The 17,700-nt window shown below is 38.6% G+C and overlaps 1 protein-coding gene across 4 annotated transcripts in view; it reads right to left on the bottom strand.

Moving 5' to 3' along the window:
- Positions 1–16,092, bottom strand: part of MYSM1 (Myb like, SWIRM and MPN domains 1) — a 46,147-nt gene extending 30,055 nt beyond the window's left edge. For 2 of the 4 annotated variants that reach the window (XR_008649547.2, XM_055233780.2), the window contains exons 1-7: positions 15,958–16,087; positions 10,819–10,897; positions 8,548–8,618; positions 6,038–6,115; positions 5,924–5,947; positions 4,736–4,814; positions 834–932 (exon numbers count right to left, since the gene is read on the bottom strand). Coding sequence is in view for 3 of the 4 variants with exons in the window: in XM_055233780.2 (XP_055089755.1) it covers positions 834–932; positions 4,736–4,814; positions 5,924–5,947; positions 6,038–6,115; positions 8,548–8,618; positions 10,819–10,897; positions 15,958–16,025 (498 nt within the window). In the remaining variant the exon portion in view is untranslated. Of the gene's footprint in view, positions 1–833; positions 933–4,735; positions 4,815–5,923; positions 5,948–6,037; positions 6,116–7,399; positions 8,519–8,547; positions 8,619–10,818; positions 10,898–15,957 lie in introns of those variants that run through there. The other 2 variants (XM_055233779.2, XM_055233782.2) reach the window with 2 other exon arrangements.
- Between the last annotated feature and the right edge of the window lie 1,608 nt (positions 16,093–17,700).

Below are 17,700 nucleotides of genomic sequence, written 5' to 3'. Positions count from 1 at the left end.
AGATTTCAGAGTCAGGATAGCATTTACCTCCTGGAAGCTCTAATAATTCTTAAAAGTTTCTACAACACAAATATTTTAAAAAGAACAATTGTAAAAATTTCATAGCTATTTAATAGATTTCAGAGTCAGGATAGCATTTACCTCCTGTAAGCTCTAATAATTCTTAAAAGTTTCTACAACACAAATATTTTAAAAAGAAAAGTTGGCCGGGCGCGGTGGCTCACGCTTGTAATCCCAGCACTTTGGGAGGCCGAGGCGGGCGGATCACGAGGTCAGGAGATCGAGACCACGGTGAAACCCCGTCTCTACTAAAAATACAAAAAAATTAGCCGGGCGTGGTGGCGGGCACCTGTAGTCCCAGCTACTCGGAGAGGCTGAGGCAGGAGAATGGCATGAACCCAGGAGGCGGAGCTTGCAGTGAGCCGAGAGCGCCACTGCACTCCAGCCTGGGCGACAGAGCGAGACTCCGTCTCAAAAAAAAAAAAAAAAAAAAAAAAAAAAAAAAAAAGTTATTTTCTAGAGGAAACAATAAGATAAGATCTCTAAGGTTTTCTCTTTGAAATACAATTTGCTTTATAGTATATTTTTGAGCAATTACTATTTTGTCCATTTAACTTTATAAAATTAAATAGAGTAACATGATACCTATTTAATGGCAATACTCAAAACACTGAAGATATGCTCTGAGGTTTTGTATAGTACTACGTGGGTATAAAATACTTTAAAAACTTTTAACAGTAAGACTTTAACGGCTGAATTAAAGAAATACTTCTGCTTACTTTGTTTTTTCTAAATATTATCATTATTAACTAGGATACTGATATTCTGCTTACCTTATTTTTAAAATACTGTCTTGCATAACTCTTTACTTGTAAAACAGTGCGGCTTCCAATTAGCTTTGAAATTTTGGTCCATCTTCGGCCAAATTTAGCCTGTATTATTAAAATGGAAAAAAAAAATGCTTTTGAATAATTTACTTATAAATGAACAGTCCAAGCAACTACCACATTAAAAAAAAACTTAAAAAAAATACATCTTTATTTTCTGAAGCACACAATAAAGTCTTCTATATAGACTATGGTCTTAAAATCAAAGCCTACATTCATTCTTCTTTTGGAATCTGAACTACTGAAAACTGACGGAAATGATATAGAAACTCCTTTTTAAAAAGAATAGCTATCTAAATGAAGATATTGCCTAACTGTATGAATTCATATTGTAAGTTATAATGTTCCAAATCTAAAATAACTTTTTAAAATAAATAAGTGCCTGAAAGGGGTGCAGGTTACATTTTCCATTTATACGATCAACTGAACATGTTCTGTGCTAATTTCAACACTTTTTGTTAACTCAGATTCCCTATTTTGCAATATCCATTAGGTGTCTCGCAGCAGAGACTTTTACTCTATCAGGTATCACAGTGAACTGACCTAAAAGATTAAATCGATTAAATCACAAATGAGGAAGTCCTGCAACAAATGTCTTCTTTGTTAAGATGCTATAAGCCCCAAGTTGTAACTACCCGTTTCATTACTCATCAGAGTTTCTCTTGCATGTGTATATGCTGCACACATCAATAAACTCTGGTTTTCTCCTGTTAATGTCGTTGTCAGTTTTTATTTCATTTTTGAGACAGGGTCTCACTCTGTTGCCCAGGCTGAGTACAGTGGTGTGATCATGGCTCATGCAGCCTCAACCTCCTGGGCTTAAGCAATCCTCCCACCTCAGCCTTCCCAGTAGCTGGGACTACAGGTACGCACCACTTTGCCGGGCTAATTTTTTATTTTTTGTAGAGACGGGGTCTCACCATGTTGCCTACCCTCCAACTAATGCCTTCTGACACCTTCCACATCCCGGTGTCAAAGGCTGTGCACCTCATAACACTGAAGCTGTGCAGGGAAAAAAAAATGAGAACTTGAGGGAGCTCCTGTGTGTTCTCAAGTACAGAAAGGAACACTTAATTCGACAGCTAAAAGGGATTGTTACGTATCAAGTCTAACTACAATTTAATACGTAAATCCTCTTTGCAATATCCCCAACATAAGATATTCTCTACTTCCTAACGTAGCTCAATAATTCTAAATTTTTAGAATTCTTAAAACTATGAAAAACAAAAAACTAGCCACAACTTAAGAAAAGTTGTGGTCAGATTTACAGGCCAGGCAGTCATGCCTTACGGTAGCAAATCATTTTCAAAGATCTCGCCCAAGTGATAAACCTTAAGTAAATTTCTGATATTCATTAGAAAATATGACATATGGACAATTTCTTAAACTCAAAGTGCTTCTGAAAATTATTAGTAAATATAAATTAATTATTTAAGGTTACTCTTAACACCTAGCTGAGATCAACTTACTGAAAAACTACTTATCTTTATTGTGGGATGAAGACAAATAGATAACATTGGTAGGTAGCATCGAGCATTTGTGGAGATAGGACAGATCTGGATTAAGGTAAAATTAGTAGAAGAGTAGGGACTTGGGCACTAGAAAAATTGGGGAAAGAACACGAACAAGAGGAGCAAAAAAGCCAGGCACGGTGGCACATGTCTGTGGTCCTAGCTACTCAGGAGACTGAGACAAGGGGATCACCTGAACTCAGGAGTTCAAAGCCTGGGCAGCACAACAAGACCTTGTTTCTTAAAAAAAAAAAAAGAAGATAAAAAAAGGAGCAAAGAAAATATTCACCAGTTTCAAAATAGAGCAAAGGGAGAGTCCTGTGCCCAAAAAAGGAAAGGAAAAAAGCCTTTCTTCATCATTCAGTACCACCCAATTCCCTACTCTCAAGCTTGAGAGAATTTAGTCTGTAAGCAAACTTTATCGATGGGTAAAAAAAAGCTGAGAATACAACTAATAATTCCATGCTTGTTGTGTAGGAAAACATTCCAAGTTTAAAATCTCCCTTAATGCAAAGAGACAGAGGTCTATACCTCTATATAAATAAATACATATTTACTTATATATAGACAAATATCTCTGGAAGAAAACACAACGGAGACACTGGTTACCCAAGGCAAAGCGAACTGAAGGCTAAGATGAGAGTGAGAAGACTTAATACCCTATAACTTTAGGAACCTTTTGAATTTTAAACCATGCAAATGTAGTCCCCATAAGTACCACCAACATATAAAATAACAACCCAAAAATGAACCTTAAATTCAATCTATTTGCATAGGTATGTATATATGTGTTAGTACAAACTGCACCATGTTGCGAGCTCCCTGCTATTTTGCAGACCTTTGTCGAACTGAAACATTTCACAGGGGTTCAGGCCATGAGAAGTATCCTGTCTAACCAGCTGACTACGAGACAAACAAAGGCCCAACTAAAGAAATGTCCCTAACCTATCTTGCTCGACAAAGGTCCAAAAAACACCTGAACACCACGACGACATCCCACCGGAACGAGGGCCAGAACTGCCTCACCATGGGAACATCTTATCAATATCCTGCTGGACAGCAAGCCATACTGCCCAGACCTCTTCTGCCCATACCTATAAATTGCCCCAGGCTATAAGCAGCAGCGGGCTCTGGCATTAGGTTGGTTCCCTACTTCTGTAGGTTTTATGCTGGACATAAAGCCTGTATTTGCTGTTGAGCTGCCTCCTTCTGTGTGTGTGTGTGTGTGTGTGTGTGTGTGTGTGTGTGTGTGTGTCTTTCTTTAACCCTCACCTTCTCTTTAAGACCTAACATTATGTATCTGGTCTTTGATAAGGGGCAAAACACCAAAGTTGTTAGGAATCTTAAATAAATGATTAATTAAAGTTAGATCATATAAATGATAATCATACAACACACTGAAATATCAATATAAAAAAAACACCAGTATAGGAAAAAGTCTTGAAGAGATAAAAACCTCAAGATCATTTATATATTTATATAAGAATATCATACAGTATATAGATGTCAAGGTGTTCACTAAAATACAAATACAAACATTTTATTCTCATCATCTGTAGAAATGTTAATGATACTTCAATTAGCATACATAAATTTTATATATACAAATATTCTATATATGTAATGTATAAATATACATAATTTCGAAATTCCTTAGAACATTACTAGGTATCATGCACCTTAAAGGAAAAGATATAAACTAATCTTGATACTAAAAAAATTTTTTTAAAAATCCTAAGTATTTTTTTTTAAAGTTTCTTCATATTAAGAGGTATTTTCAAAATTAGAAACCAGAATACGTAACTTTTCCATTCTGCAACTTGTGAACATTTAAATAGATTTCAGTGTAATAGACATTCAGACAAAAAAAATGTTTCTGGTCTTCATTTACAGTCGCTGAAATACTTAGTACATACAACGCCAAATTATCTGAATAAAAACTCAGCTGATCACCCCAACAGTTTCAAATATCAAGTTTTTGTTTTGTTTCAAAAAAAAAAAAAAAAGAGACTACTAAATAATTTTGCCTTTTAATCCAGGTAGTTGGTGTCATGTATACAGATATACCTCAATTTCTTGGATTTTGATAATACCACAAGAATGTGAAAACTACAGATCTAAATCTATTTTAGTATTTTAGTACCTTAGATCTAAGTTAAAAGGAATTCTCTTGCACTACACTATAAACATCATTACTCTAACTACAGAAGAACTAAAGGTGTTAAAACTGTAATTAAAAAGAAAATTCAGGTCTCTATAAATTAATTTAACCTTATAACTTTACCAATATTTGCTTCTAGAATTATTTTACTAAAAATTTAAAATTGCTCTATTTACCAGCCCTTGTTCAAACAGCTCTTTTTCTTCTATCGTCCACTTTACTGAGTAACTGGCTGGTTTTGTAGGAGAGTGTACCCTGAGGGGAAGAAAAGGAATTGCAAAAAAAATTTCTGAAATGGAACATTCCATATTTATGTAACTAAAGGTTATAGATAGCCATGGGCTAAATTCAATACTTTGAGTCTAGGAATTAAAAATAAACAAACAAACAAAACAAGGCTACAGCCTCTACCTGGGGGCAGAGATTTACCCTGTCACGTGTCTCTAGCTCAGGATGATGGGAGCCCCAAAAGACATAATCCTTGGGTCTGAGTGAGGGTAACACTAAAAGACATCAAACGAAGTCAATGTGATAACAAACAAATAGGCTCCCTTAGACTGGATACAAAGCAGCAGGTTTTAATACATTCCCAAATCCTGAAAGGCATGTAAGAGTTTAAATTGGTTCACAAATACTATCTCTTTAGTTATTTCATGTAAATTCATGTAAATATTTAGAAAAGAAGTCAAGAACTACAGCATTGTATTTATTGCTTTTAAAATTCATTATCTTAAGGAATTAAAAATAAAACTGATGAAGCTCACTAATTTAAGCAACCCATTAATCCTTTTGTTAACTTCATTTCATTGTTTATTCAGCAAAATACAAAAGCAAAAGGCTGCTCAGTACTCAACCTCTTGGGCAATTGCAAATACGTAAACCACCCTTTAAAGGACCATAAACTTCCAAATTCATAAATGCTAAATAACTTTTTTTCAATTATAGGGAAAGGATATTTTTAAAATAGTTAATTTCTCCAGATAATTTTTGAAAGCCACAAATCCAAATGAAAATTTTGTTGAAAATAAGTGAAAATTAACTGACAGAGTAAAAGAAATCAAGTCAATTCCAATATATTATATAACAGCTTCTCAAAATTTCCCCATAAACCCCTGGACAACCATATTTTTCACAATCTGATAGAATTGCCTACATAGGGTCATGAAAGAAATTCTGGCAAGTAAATAACATCATAAAATTATACTTGTGCCATTCCAACATCTTTATTAAAAATAACTGTTTTTATATCTACTTTGAGGTCAAGAGGGCTTTTCCACAGGCCAACTATAATTTTTAAAAAAAAATTCTTCCATAATTTTTAACTAATGAAAACAGATTTAGAAATATAAAATATAAGTACATACATGATTTTTGCTGTTTTCTGCAGACTGCATCACATGAAAAAAGAAAATAAGGAAGCGTGTGAGGTTTCTAAAACTACAATCCAGACTTCTAGAAATATTATAAATTGATTTTACCTCTTCATGTATTTTTTATCATCTTCCTTTTGATCAAGCCAGACTTTTTCCGGTAGTGATTTTTTAGATAAATAATATCTGTGTAATTATTAAGGAAACTTTTTAAACAATATTACAGTCATGTAATTTTTACATTACTTATACAAAAGGTGTGCTACATAAATGTTATTAATAGTTCCCTTGTCTTCCCAATTAGAAGTGACTACAAGAAACAGCCTCCATGTTTAAATCAAGCTTGTCCAATCCTCTGCCTGCAGGCTACATGTGGCCCAGGATGGCTTCAAATGTGGCCCAACACAAATTCGTAAACTTTCTTAAAACATTATGAGATTATTTTGTGATTTTCTTTTTTTTTTTTTTTTTAGCTCATCAGCTATTGTTAGTGTATTTTACGTGGGGCCCAGGAAAATTCTTCTTCCAGTGTGGCCCAGGGAAGCCAAAAGATTGGACACCCTGGTTTGAATATTTTCTTCCAAAACATATGGAGAATGTAATAGGTAAACTTGGTTGGTTGTCCAAGGTAATTTGGGAATAATTTTCCACATTTCTAAAGCCAACAGAGAAGAATCCAAGGATCTTCTCTACCTTAATAAAAATTGCAAACATTTAGATCAAATCTACCAGAGAACTTCCCTCTTAAAGTTATTAGAACTAGCCTGATGAGGCCAGGCGCGGTGGCTCACGCCTGTAATCCCAGCACTTTGGGAGGCCGAGGCAGGCGGATCACAAGGTCAGGAGATCGAGGCCATCCTGGCTAACACGGTGAAACCCCGTCTCTACTAAAAAATAGAAAAAATTAGCCGGGCGTGGTGGCGGGCGCCTGTAGTCCCAGCTACTCAGGAGGCTGAGGCAGGAGAATGGCATGAACCTGGGAGGCAGAGCTTGCAGTGAGCCAAGTTTGTGCCACTGCACTCCAGCCTGGGCGACAGAGCAAGACTCCGTCTCAAAAAATAAAAACTAGCCTGATGAAATACTTTAAGATTAGCCTGAGATATTCTTCACTTAACAAGTATTTATTGGCTACATACTGCATATGTCAGGTACTATGCTAGGTATAGATGCTGAGAACAAAGATACTCTCATTATTTGTTTCCATATCTAGAAGTGAACCACTGACTACTTAAGTGTTTTATCTAGACTTGCACAGTGGCCACCAATCACATGTGACTTCTGACCAGTGGAAACACGATTTGCATGAACTAGGATGTACTCTAAGTATAAAACACAGTGGATTTTGGCCGGGCGCAGTGGCTCACACCTGTAATCCCAGGACTTTGGGAGGCCGAAGCAGGTGGATCCCCAGGTCAGGAGTTCAAGACCAGCCTGGCCAACATGGTGAAACCCCATCTCTACTAAAGATACAAAAAATTAGCCAGGTGTGGTGGTGTGCACCCATAATCCCAGCTACTCAGGAGGCTGAGGCAGGAGAATCGCTTGAACCAGGGAGGCAGAGGTTGCAGTGAGCCAAGATCGTACCATTGCACTCCAGCCTGGGTGACAGGGCGAGATTCCGTCTCAAAAAACAAACAAAACAAAACAAAACACAGTGGATTTCAAAGACTTAGTATAAAAATGTAAAATTATTAATGTTTTTATCTTGATTAAATGTTAAAATGAGAATATTTTAAATATTTTAGGTTATATAATATATATTGTTAAAATTAATTTCCTTTGTGTTAAATGAGGATATCGGAAAATTTTAAATTATATGTGACTTTCTCTGAATAGCAATAATCTAGGCTACAACGGCAATGTCTGGGGAGAATTAGAGAATAAGAAAGCCTAAATAGGGTTAACCTATGATAATCAAAGGTACAGACACTCTAAAATCAACATGGCAATAAGTGGAAATAGTGGGAACAGAGAAATTCTGGCTTAGTGAGGAGAAATCCATAAAATGAAGATGAAAGAGGTTAATAAACCACTACTTATTAGACTATGACTAGCTAACTTTATAAATCATAAAATCAGAAATCATTTTGTTCAATCCTCTCCTTTTACATGTACGAAAACTAAGCTATAAACAAGGATCTACAAATGTAGGGAAAACATCTTCATTCTATAGTATTTGTTTTGTGCTTTTTATTTAGATTCCTCCCACGTAACACCTGTAAATTATGAAGTGAGAAGAACCTTTACACATTCCAACTCTGTGTCCTTGGAAAATTAACATCTCTGGGTTTCAGCTTTTATAACTTAAAAATGCAAGCTTGGACTTAAGGTTCAAAATGACTTAAATATTCTATCATTTCTACTCAATATTCAGATATCATAAACAGTTGGCTAGTGACAGAAACTCAAAATATGCAATCAGATCTCAGATGTTACAGTAAAACAGAACCTGAGGAATAAAATGCTGCTTTTTGCATACATAGGTAACATGATATTATATAATAGCAGTCTGGGGCTGTATAAAATCCATCTAGTAAACAGTGGCCTCTTGTAATTTTTGCATTTATAGATTTTTTCACCCTGAAACCTGTACTTTCCTCATAATCATTAAAGGATACTCTTCTTCCAACAACATTTTCTCAATAACAGCTCTATTCTCTTCACTGATGGTGTTATCCAAGGTCCAAGGCTATTAAAAAAAAGAGAACATATTTGTCTTTTTATTTATTGCTTTTTGAAATTATCTTCTGTTTTGGTAAAGAAAAATACATGTTATAATGATTACAAATAACAGTCACCATTTACTGAGCACACAGACATATTTTTGATTACCACAGTAACAATGAGATAGGCATTAATACTTTGCAGAAGCAACCACAGCACTACTAGCATTTTAAGTGGAAGAGCAGAGACTTTACGCCCGAGTCTGTTGGATTCCCAGGCTCATGCTCCTGCCCAGGATGAGGTAATAATCGCCATCCAAAAATGGAATCATTTGTTAGACATCAGACACTCTGTCAGACACTTAACCTCTTTCCAAAACTCACCACTAACTCTCCTTTTTCCTCAGTTACAATCTCCATGATCCTACTCATTTTCAATGCTCCAAGTTAAGTATTTTCAGCTCGTATCTCTTCTTCAAGCTCTAGTCCACAATACCCAACAGCCCATCCAAGATTTCTACTTGGATATCTAATTGGCTTCTAGAACTTAACATCTAAAACAGAACTCACCATCACTTATCTCCACCTGCTTCTCCCTCTGCATTCCCAACTCTACAAAAGGCACTATTACTCACTAAGTTATTCCATGTAGAAATTCAGGAATCATTGTGGATTCTTTCCTTTTCCTTTGATGCCCATATCCAATCTATCAACCAGTTCTACCTCCAAAATATAATTCAAATCTATCTATTCTATCTCTTCTGCTACTACCTCAGGCCAAGTCCCAATCATCAAATCCTGCTTCAATTACCGTGAATGTTTCCTAACTGGTCCCTTTAACTCCACTCTTACTTCCCTCCAATCTTTACCACAGTACCCAAAATTAATTTTATAAAAATAAATTTGCTAATCTCTATTAAGTCTATATGAAATGTTTCAATGATGTCCCAGTTCCTTTAAAACAAAATGTAAACCCTTTAGCATAATCCGACTCATAAGTCCTGCATGTCAGAACTCTAGCCTGCCTCTCCAACCTTGCACATGCTGCCACTCCTCCCTTTCCCACCATATTTTAGACACTGGCCTTCAACCACAGCTTCTGTAGTTGCTGTTCCTTCTGCCTATAATTTTTTTATTTTAACTGTTCACATATCTACCCTTTTTCCCATCATTTTCAACTTAAATCTCACCTCCTCTGAGATTCCCTGACAATTTAATCTAAACTAGGTTTCCCACTCTGGTACTCTCATTCAGCATCTTGCTTATTTCCTTCAAAATCTATTATTAGTTTGTCTACCTGTTTATTATCTAACTCCCTCTTAGAAAATAAACTTCTTGAGAGCAGGAACATGTCTGTCTTCATTATAGTCATATTGTCCAAGCATGACCTACTGACTGGCACAGAGTAAGTACTCAATAAGTAACTACTACACGGCTGGGCGCGGTGGCTCACGCCTGTAATCTCACCACTTTGGGAGGCTGAGGCAGGCGGATCACGAGGCCAAGAGATCAAGGACAGCTTGGCCAACATGGTGAAACCTCATCTCTACGAAAAATACAAAAATTAGCTGGGTGTGGTGGCACACTCCTGTAGTCCCAGCTTCTTGGGAGGCAGAGGCAGGAGAATCACTTGAACGCGGGAGGCAGAGGTTGCAGTGAGCCCAGATCGCGCCACTGCAGTCCAGCCTGGCGACAAAGAGAGACTCCATCTCAAAATAAAAAAAAAAAGTAACTACTACATGAAGAAATAAGCCCTGTGATAATCTCATTTTTTTTTTCTCTTTGAGACCGGGTCTCACTCTGTTGCCCAGGTTGGAGAGCAGTGGCACAATCAGAGCTCACTGCAATCTCAAACTCCTGGGCTCAAGGAATTCTCCTGCCTTGGCTTCTCAAAGCACTGGGATTATAGGCAGGAGCCACCTTGCCCACCTACCACTTCTTTAGGTGTAAAGAAACTGAAGTTCACAAATTTGAGAAGTGGTGGAGCAAAGATCTGTACCTAAATCTAGCTGGCTCCAAACCTGTTTCTCAACAGGCCATTTTTCAATGTCAAAAGAAACAGGTTTCTATTTTTAAAGTAAAAAAAATTCTAAATTTCTAAAAAAGAAAAATATTACATCTGTGATAGTTGAGAACTAGCACTAAGTTTTAAATAAAAAAAAAGAAGCAGCACTCTAGGCAATAAATAACAGCTTAATGCACCTGATATTTTTATAAAATACTTACAATAAGGCCATTTTCTGTTCTCCAAGATGAATCAAGATAGTGATCTTTTTGTAAAACTGATGCTGTATTTTCACCACCTCTGTAATAATTAAGAAAATGCGTATATAAGTGAAAATCATACTAGTTAATGAATGTAACTTACACAGCACAGAAGCCAGCAGGTAGTAAGGGAACTAAGTATTTGCTTAGTTCCCTCCTCCCCTTAACAAACAGATTTAACATTGTGGAAATGCCTGCTCTACCTCTCTGGCCTGTGAAATACATGGTAGTGCTAAGCTACCCCATCTCAATTGTGAAACATCAAGTCTGACTGCTCACTTCTTTTGGTTCTCAAGAATAAACAATCTCATAAGGAAAACAATACCCCAAAGCAGCAATCACAACATGCTCTGTGACTTGAACCAACAATGCAGTTTCAGCTGATTGGTACCAGTACCCATGTGTATACAGGAATTCAACTTTGTGATCAAACCTTTTAGCTGTATCTAAATTATAAAAACCACCATCAATAGCACCACCTATAAAATGAAAAAAAAAAAAAAAAACTAGATGACAGAACCAAAACAGAAAATACTCAAAGGACAGTACAGTGAATAGATAAGAAAAATGTGGTTTTAATAACTCATACAATTTAAAAAATTAATTTGATTTGGAGGCTTTTCAATGTCCATGGGAGATCAAACTTTTTAAATTATCTCACTCTTTTCATTAAGCTCATAAGAGCTCTTTAAAGTTACACTGTTTACCCCATATTTGAAAAGGCTGAGTAAGTTTTGGGGGGCTCAATCCATGATACAAATTTAATATTTTGCTTAGTTATTGACTTTTTCTAGACCTCATCTAGTGGTAAGAATTTTCCATCTCTAAGACTGCAAAAACCTTTCAACAGGCTTATAAATCTGAATCTTTAATTAGGCAGTAGTTATAATAAATTGTGGGGCTAATGAACTATTCTCTAAAAGCAATCATTTCTCTCAACTGTTGATGGTAAATAGGTTTAATCTTAAATGTCAACTATGATCTGGAAGAGGCTACCAGGAAGGCTAAATAAAGGATTCTGAGACTTGTATCAGCTCAAGGAAACCTTTGCTCAAACAACTAGGTCTGCCTAGAGTTCAGAAAATAGAACCACTAACATTTCAAGTTCACTGTAGAAATCTTTTTATTCCTCAATAAGAAGAATCAGCAACACTCATACTCTGGTAGCTACTTCTGGATCTCTACCTGAATCTCCATAGGTACCACATATTAGCATGTTTAAAGCTTGAAATCACCTTTCCTCCCAAATCTGCTACTCTTCCATTGTTCACCATCTCACTCAGTGGCACCACCATTTCCCTAGTTATCCAAGCGAGAAATCCAAGCCTGCCCTTTTTTCTTCACAACCCCCATTTTATCTGCCCCAATTCTGTTGTTTCTCCCATTTTCCAAATCCAGTCCTTCCAGTATTTTCATACTACCTCTGAGGTCCTGTAGTTTCCAATCTTATATAATTTTCCTGGATAAATGTAAAAGATAAAGCTGACAAACCATTCACCTCCCCTCCTTTATCTTTCTCCACCCATCTCCATCTGACATATATATAGGATTGCTGTCTATGTCATCGAACAAGAATGTTCTATGACAGCACAGACTTGGTTTTGATACACTGTTATGTATCAGTGCATGGCATGTAGAAGGTACTCAATCAAAATTTGTTGGACTAAATGAACAAGGTAGGTGGGGCGTGGATCACTCAGATCTCTGGTAGTTAAAGAATGAGAATTTTATCAAAAAACCAACTGGGGAGTGAAGGGAATAACATGATCAGATTTGGATATAAGAAAGATTACTCTGACTTCAGAAAAGAACAGAATGCGGCCAAGGTGACAAGGAGCAGTTAAGAGGGAGAGATTATAAAAATACTCGAGAAAGGTGACAATAACTTATAGCTACGGGACAGTGTGAACAGGAAGAAGTGAATACAGTTGAGAAGATATTTAGACAGAATCAACAGCCCTAAATAACTGATAGGGTAGAGGAGCAGAAGGAGGGAGGTAAGGAATGGTTAAGTTTAGGTCTGTGCTTTGGGTGACTGGGTGTGTGTAGGTGCCATTTACTAAACTAGGGTACAGTGAAGAGGCAGATTTGGTGGGGAAAATTTATAAGGTGAAAATGAGGTGCTTGTGGGACATCCAAGTACAGATATCAGAGAACTGGATAAATGGATGTGTCACTTAAGAGAGAGATCTGGGTTGGTAACAGATTTGGGAAACATCAGCTGGCAGGTCAAAAATGGTTTAACACTGGTAAAATTTCATATGGTTCAATCTAACAAAGAGAAGTTGAAGTCTTAAGAGGGACAGTGTGGTCAGTAAATAAAAATCCAATGAGAAAACTCCTTGCAACACCAGGAGTAAAGAACATAAGAAAAGGAGAATGAGAAAGAATGGTAGAAATAGAAGAGAAACCAAAAATTCTTTTTTTTTTTTTTCTTGAGACGGAGTTTCGCTCTTGTTGCCCAGGCTGGAGGGCAATGGCACAATCTCAGCTCACTGCAACCTCCGCCTCCCAGGTTCAAGCGATTCTCCTGCCTCAGCCTCCCTAGTAGCTGCGATTACAGGCATGTGCCACCACGCCTGGCTAATTTTGTACTTTTAGTAGAGATGGGGTTTCTCCATGTTGGTCAGGCTGGTCTCGAACTTCCGATCTCAGGTGATCCTCCCGCCTTGGCCTCCCAAAGTGCTGGGATTACAGGCATGAGCCACCGCGCTCGGCCAACCAAAAAGTTTCAGTGCCATCTTCTAACTTTGACATCTAGCACTTACCAAGTGCTTAAAAGTGACTATTAAATTAATCCTCAAGGGTTTCACAGATGCTATATCATCAACTGTAACTACATACTTCAGAGAGTACCATCACACTAAATTCCATATGGTTGGTGCTCCAACATCACTGGGCACTATTTACCAGACTATATATATATACATGTACATATATATACACGTGTATATATATACATAATATATATACATATATATATACACGTGTATATATATATGTATATATTATGTATATATATACACGTGTGTATATATATGTATATATACGTGTATATATACATATATATACACATGCATATACGTGTATATATGTATATATATACATGTGTATATATACGTGTATATATATACATGTGTACATATACGTATATATACACGTGTATATATACGTGTGTACATATACGTATATATACACGTATATATATATATATATATATTTTTTTTTTTTTTGAGACGGAGTCTCGCTCTGTTGCCCAGGCTGGAGTGCGGTGGCGTGATCTCCACTCACTGCAAGCTCCGCCTCCCGGGTTCACGCCATTCTCCTGCCTCAGCCTCCCAAGTACCTAGGACTACAGGCGCCCACCGACATGCCCAGCTAATTTTTTGTATTTTTAGTAGAGACGGGGTTTCACCGTGTTAGCCAGGATGGTCTCGATCTCCTGACTTCGTGATCTGCCCGCCTCGGTCTCCCCGAGTGCTAGGATTACAGGCGTGAGCCACCACGCCTGGTCCAGAATATAATATTAATGATACTCCTTAGGGTTGTATAAGACAGTGATTGTAACCATCATCAGGAACCAATAACCTTTGTAATCCTGCTTTTTAACACAAGTGCCACCAGTAGACCTAGGCCTCAACTAAAATAGGAAGAAAGAGAAAAGGGGGAAAAATTAAACACAATCAGAAAACTTAAGATAAATCTATGGAAGAAGCATACAGCCAATGCCCTCAGGTGACCAATCTTTAGTGTTTCCAAGACCAGCTCATTTCTTTCTAGACTGCAGATAAGTATCCCTGCCAACCTATTTCATTAACTTGTTGTGAAAAGTAAATTAAATCAAGCATGCAAAAGCACTTGGTCAAGATTTAAACACTACATGAATGTCAACAAGTATTGTTATTAAGGGCTCCCTACTCATCTGCAAAGCTTTGAGGGACAATGACCATATGAGTTTAATTACCCCTCACGTCTTTATAGGGCTTTAGAGTTCATGATACACTTCTAAACACACTATCTTAGTGCCTCAAGCGCTGGGTTAGTACTTCTCCCCAGTTCACAGAGGCCCTAATATTAGGCTGAACTACATGAAATTGCCACTTTATAGAACAAAAATGGTCTAAATATTAGCAATTTCATATGGTTCAAACTAATACAGTTCTAAGGAAATTGTACATAATTATAAACAACATAGCTGGCTGACTTTAGAACTCAGGCTTTCTGATTCCTGGCTAGTCTAGGACTCTTCATGACTAAAAGGAGACTCATTTTTCATTCAGAATGCAAGAAGTCAAAGGAGGTTCTGTGTCAAATCACACTGGGCTGTTTGTTCTGCTGGAACAGATATTTTAAAAAATGTGATCCCTCACTGGATTCTCACAGAACTGTCCCCGAGGGTAACAGGACGGTAAAGAATACATTCAGAGGGCACCTACCGTATGCTAAAGCATATCTCATAATCATTTCATTTGATCCTCACAATTTCATGAAGTACATATCATGACTCTCAGTTTAAATATGAGCAGTCTGAGGCTCAGACAAGTTAAGTGTCTTGCCCAAGGTCACACTGCTATTAACTGGTAGGGCGAGCAAATGCAGAAGGAAAACCCAGAACTGTCCAACTCTGAAACCTGGCCCCTTTAAGTCAAGCTGCCTCTCAGGAAGTTTTACAACTATCCCCATGTGGAAGAAGGGATGAAACGACGCGCCCAAGGTCACATGGCTAGCGAGCCATAGAACAAGAGTCCCCGAGCTCAGGTCTCGTCCGTAGCCGCTCTTGTTCTAGTTACTGTTGAGGAGATCCTGAAAAGGAGGGAACGGAAGAAGGAATCTAAATGTAAATCAAACGCAATGTGGTGCCCTCACAGCATCCGGCAAAAGGTGAAAGCGACACAGGAGTACCTGAGCTCCAGGTAACCGCCCTGCCCGCTAGGCTTGGGACAAGCCGGCGAGCGCGGCGCCTCCCAGGCCAACAGGAGACCCTGGCCCAGGGTATAGTCTTCTGTTCCCTTTTCCCTTGCCGGACCTGCAGCTTTCCCAGGGCCCTCTCCTTCAGTCCACTCCCCTCTCCGCCCCAGAGACCCGGTCTCTAAGCCTCACCCTGGCTGTGCCCCCGCCGTCGCTACCACGTCCCCTTCGATATCCACATCCGCCTCTTCAGCCGCCATGATGGGACCTGACCCCGTCCGTCCTCCTGAGAGATCCCGCGAGACGAAGATGGCCCGGGGGCAGGGCCTAACGCGTCACGGGGCGGGGTTGAAGCGTCGTTTGGCCCCTCCCGTGCCGGGAGGCGGGGTTTCCAGAGCAAAGGCGCCCCCAGAGGCCTGGGGCTTGGTCGTTTCTAACTTGTTGACATGCAGAAACCTTCGGAAGTGGCCCACGCCTGAGCTTTTTTTTTTTTTTTTTTTTTTGAGACGGAGTTTCACTCTTGTTGCCCAGGCTTGGGTGCAATGGCGCGATCTCGGCTCACTGCAACCTCCACCTCCCGGGTTCAAGCGATTCTCCTGCCTCAGCCTCCCAAGTAGCTGGGATTACAGGCATGCGCCACCACGCCCGGCTAATTTTTGTATTTTTAGTAGATACGGGGTTTCACCATGTTGCCCAGCTGGTCTTGAACTCCCGACCTCAGGTGATCCGCCCGCCTCGGCTTCCCAAATCTCTGAGATTACAGGAGTGAGACACCGCTCCCGGGCCCACCTGAGCTTTTAAGAGCTTCTGTTCTTGCACAAATTCTTTGGGACCTCACTGCTCTCATTGATAAAATGGGGATAACAGCAATATCTTTCTGGACTGATGAAAAAGTCAAGCTAGACCCGCTTTGTGAACTGAAGGTTGCATACCTGCTGGTTATTTAAGTCTCTCTCTCTCTTTGTTTTTTAAAGAAAAGGGTCGTGCAGCACTTACGTGAAGTCGTTCAGCATTTCACCTAAGTGCTGAACAACTTTTATTTTAAAATTCAACAAATATTTAAGAATATAACTTATGATTGTGTAATTTATTTTGTAGACGTCTTTGCAATTTAAAAATCACGCTCATGACTATTAATCCTTACAGTATCCCAGTGAGGTAGGCAGAGCTAATATCACCAGTTATACTTTACAGGTGAGGTAACTGAGGTCTGGAGAGCTGAAATGACTGCCCAAGGACAGGTAACTTCAAAGACAGAGCCAGGAATAGAATCCAGACTTTGTTGACTCTCTACTGAGTGCTCACCATGTAGCAATCACGTTGTTAGAAATTGGAGGATAAACACCACTTCTGTCTAGTTTATAGTTTCTCAAGAAATTAGATACTGACAGCCAGATGCGGCGGCTCACGCCTGTAATCCCAGCACTTTGGGAGGCCAGGGAGGGCGGATCACAAGGTCAGGAGTTCGAGACCAGCCTGACCAACATGGTGAAACCCCATTTCTACTAAAAATACAAAAATTAGCTGGGTGTGGTGGTGCGCACCTGTAGTCCCAGCTACTCAGGAGGCTGAGGCACAAGAGTCGCTCGAACCCAGGAGGCAGAGGTTGCAGTGAGCCGAGATCATGCCATTGCATTCCAGCCTGGGTGACAGAGCGGGACTCCCTCTCAAAAAAAAAAGAAAAAATACCCTTCTGCATTCCCCTGCCTTAGCATGTATCACTCACACCTTGTAATTTTTCATCTGTCTGCCTTCTGCACTGGACTGTGAATTCCTTAAGGACAAAGACCACGTCTGCTAGTCCTTACACTACCAATATTCAGCATAGTGTATGACACATAGCAGGTGCTCAATAAATATTGAACAGAGGAATGAATGAATGAATTAATTAATTAAACAACCTCACTTCTCACACTATTCCCAATTTGTCCCATC

Source organism: Symphalangus syndactylus, chromosome 19, assembly GCF_028878055.3.
Source record: "Symphalangus syndactylus isolate Jambi chromosome 19, NHGRI_mSymSyn1-v2.1_pri, whole genome shotgun sequence".
Taxonomy (NCBI): Eukaryota; Metazoa; Chordata; class Mammalia; order Primates; family Hylobatidae; genus Symphalangus; species Symphalangus syndactylus.
The sequence above is the reverse complement of the archived record's forward strand: the minus strand, read 5'-3'. Positions and strand labels throughout refer to the sequence as shown.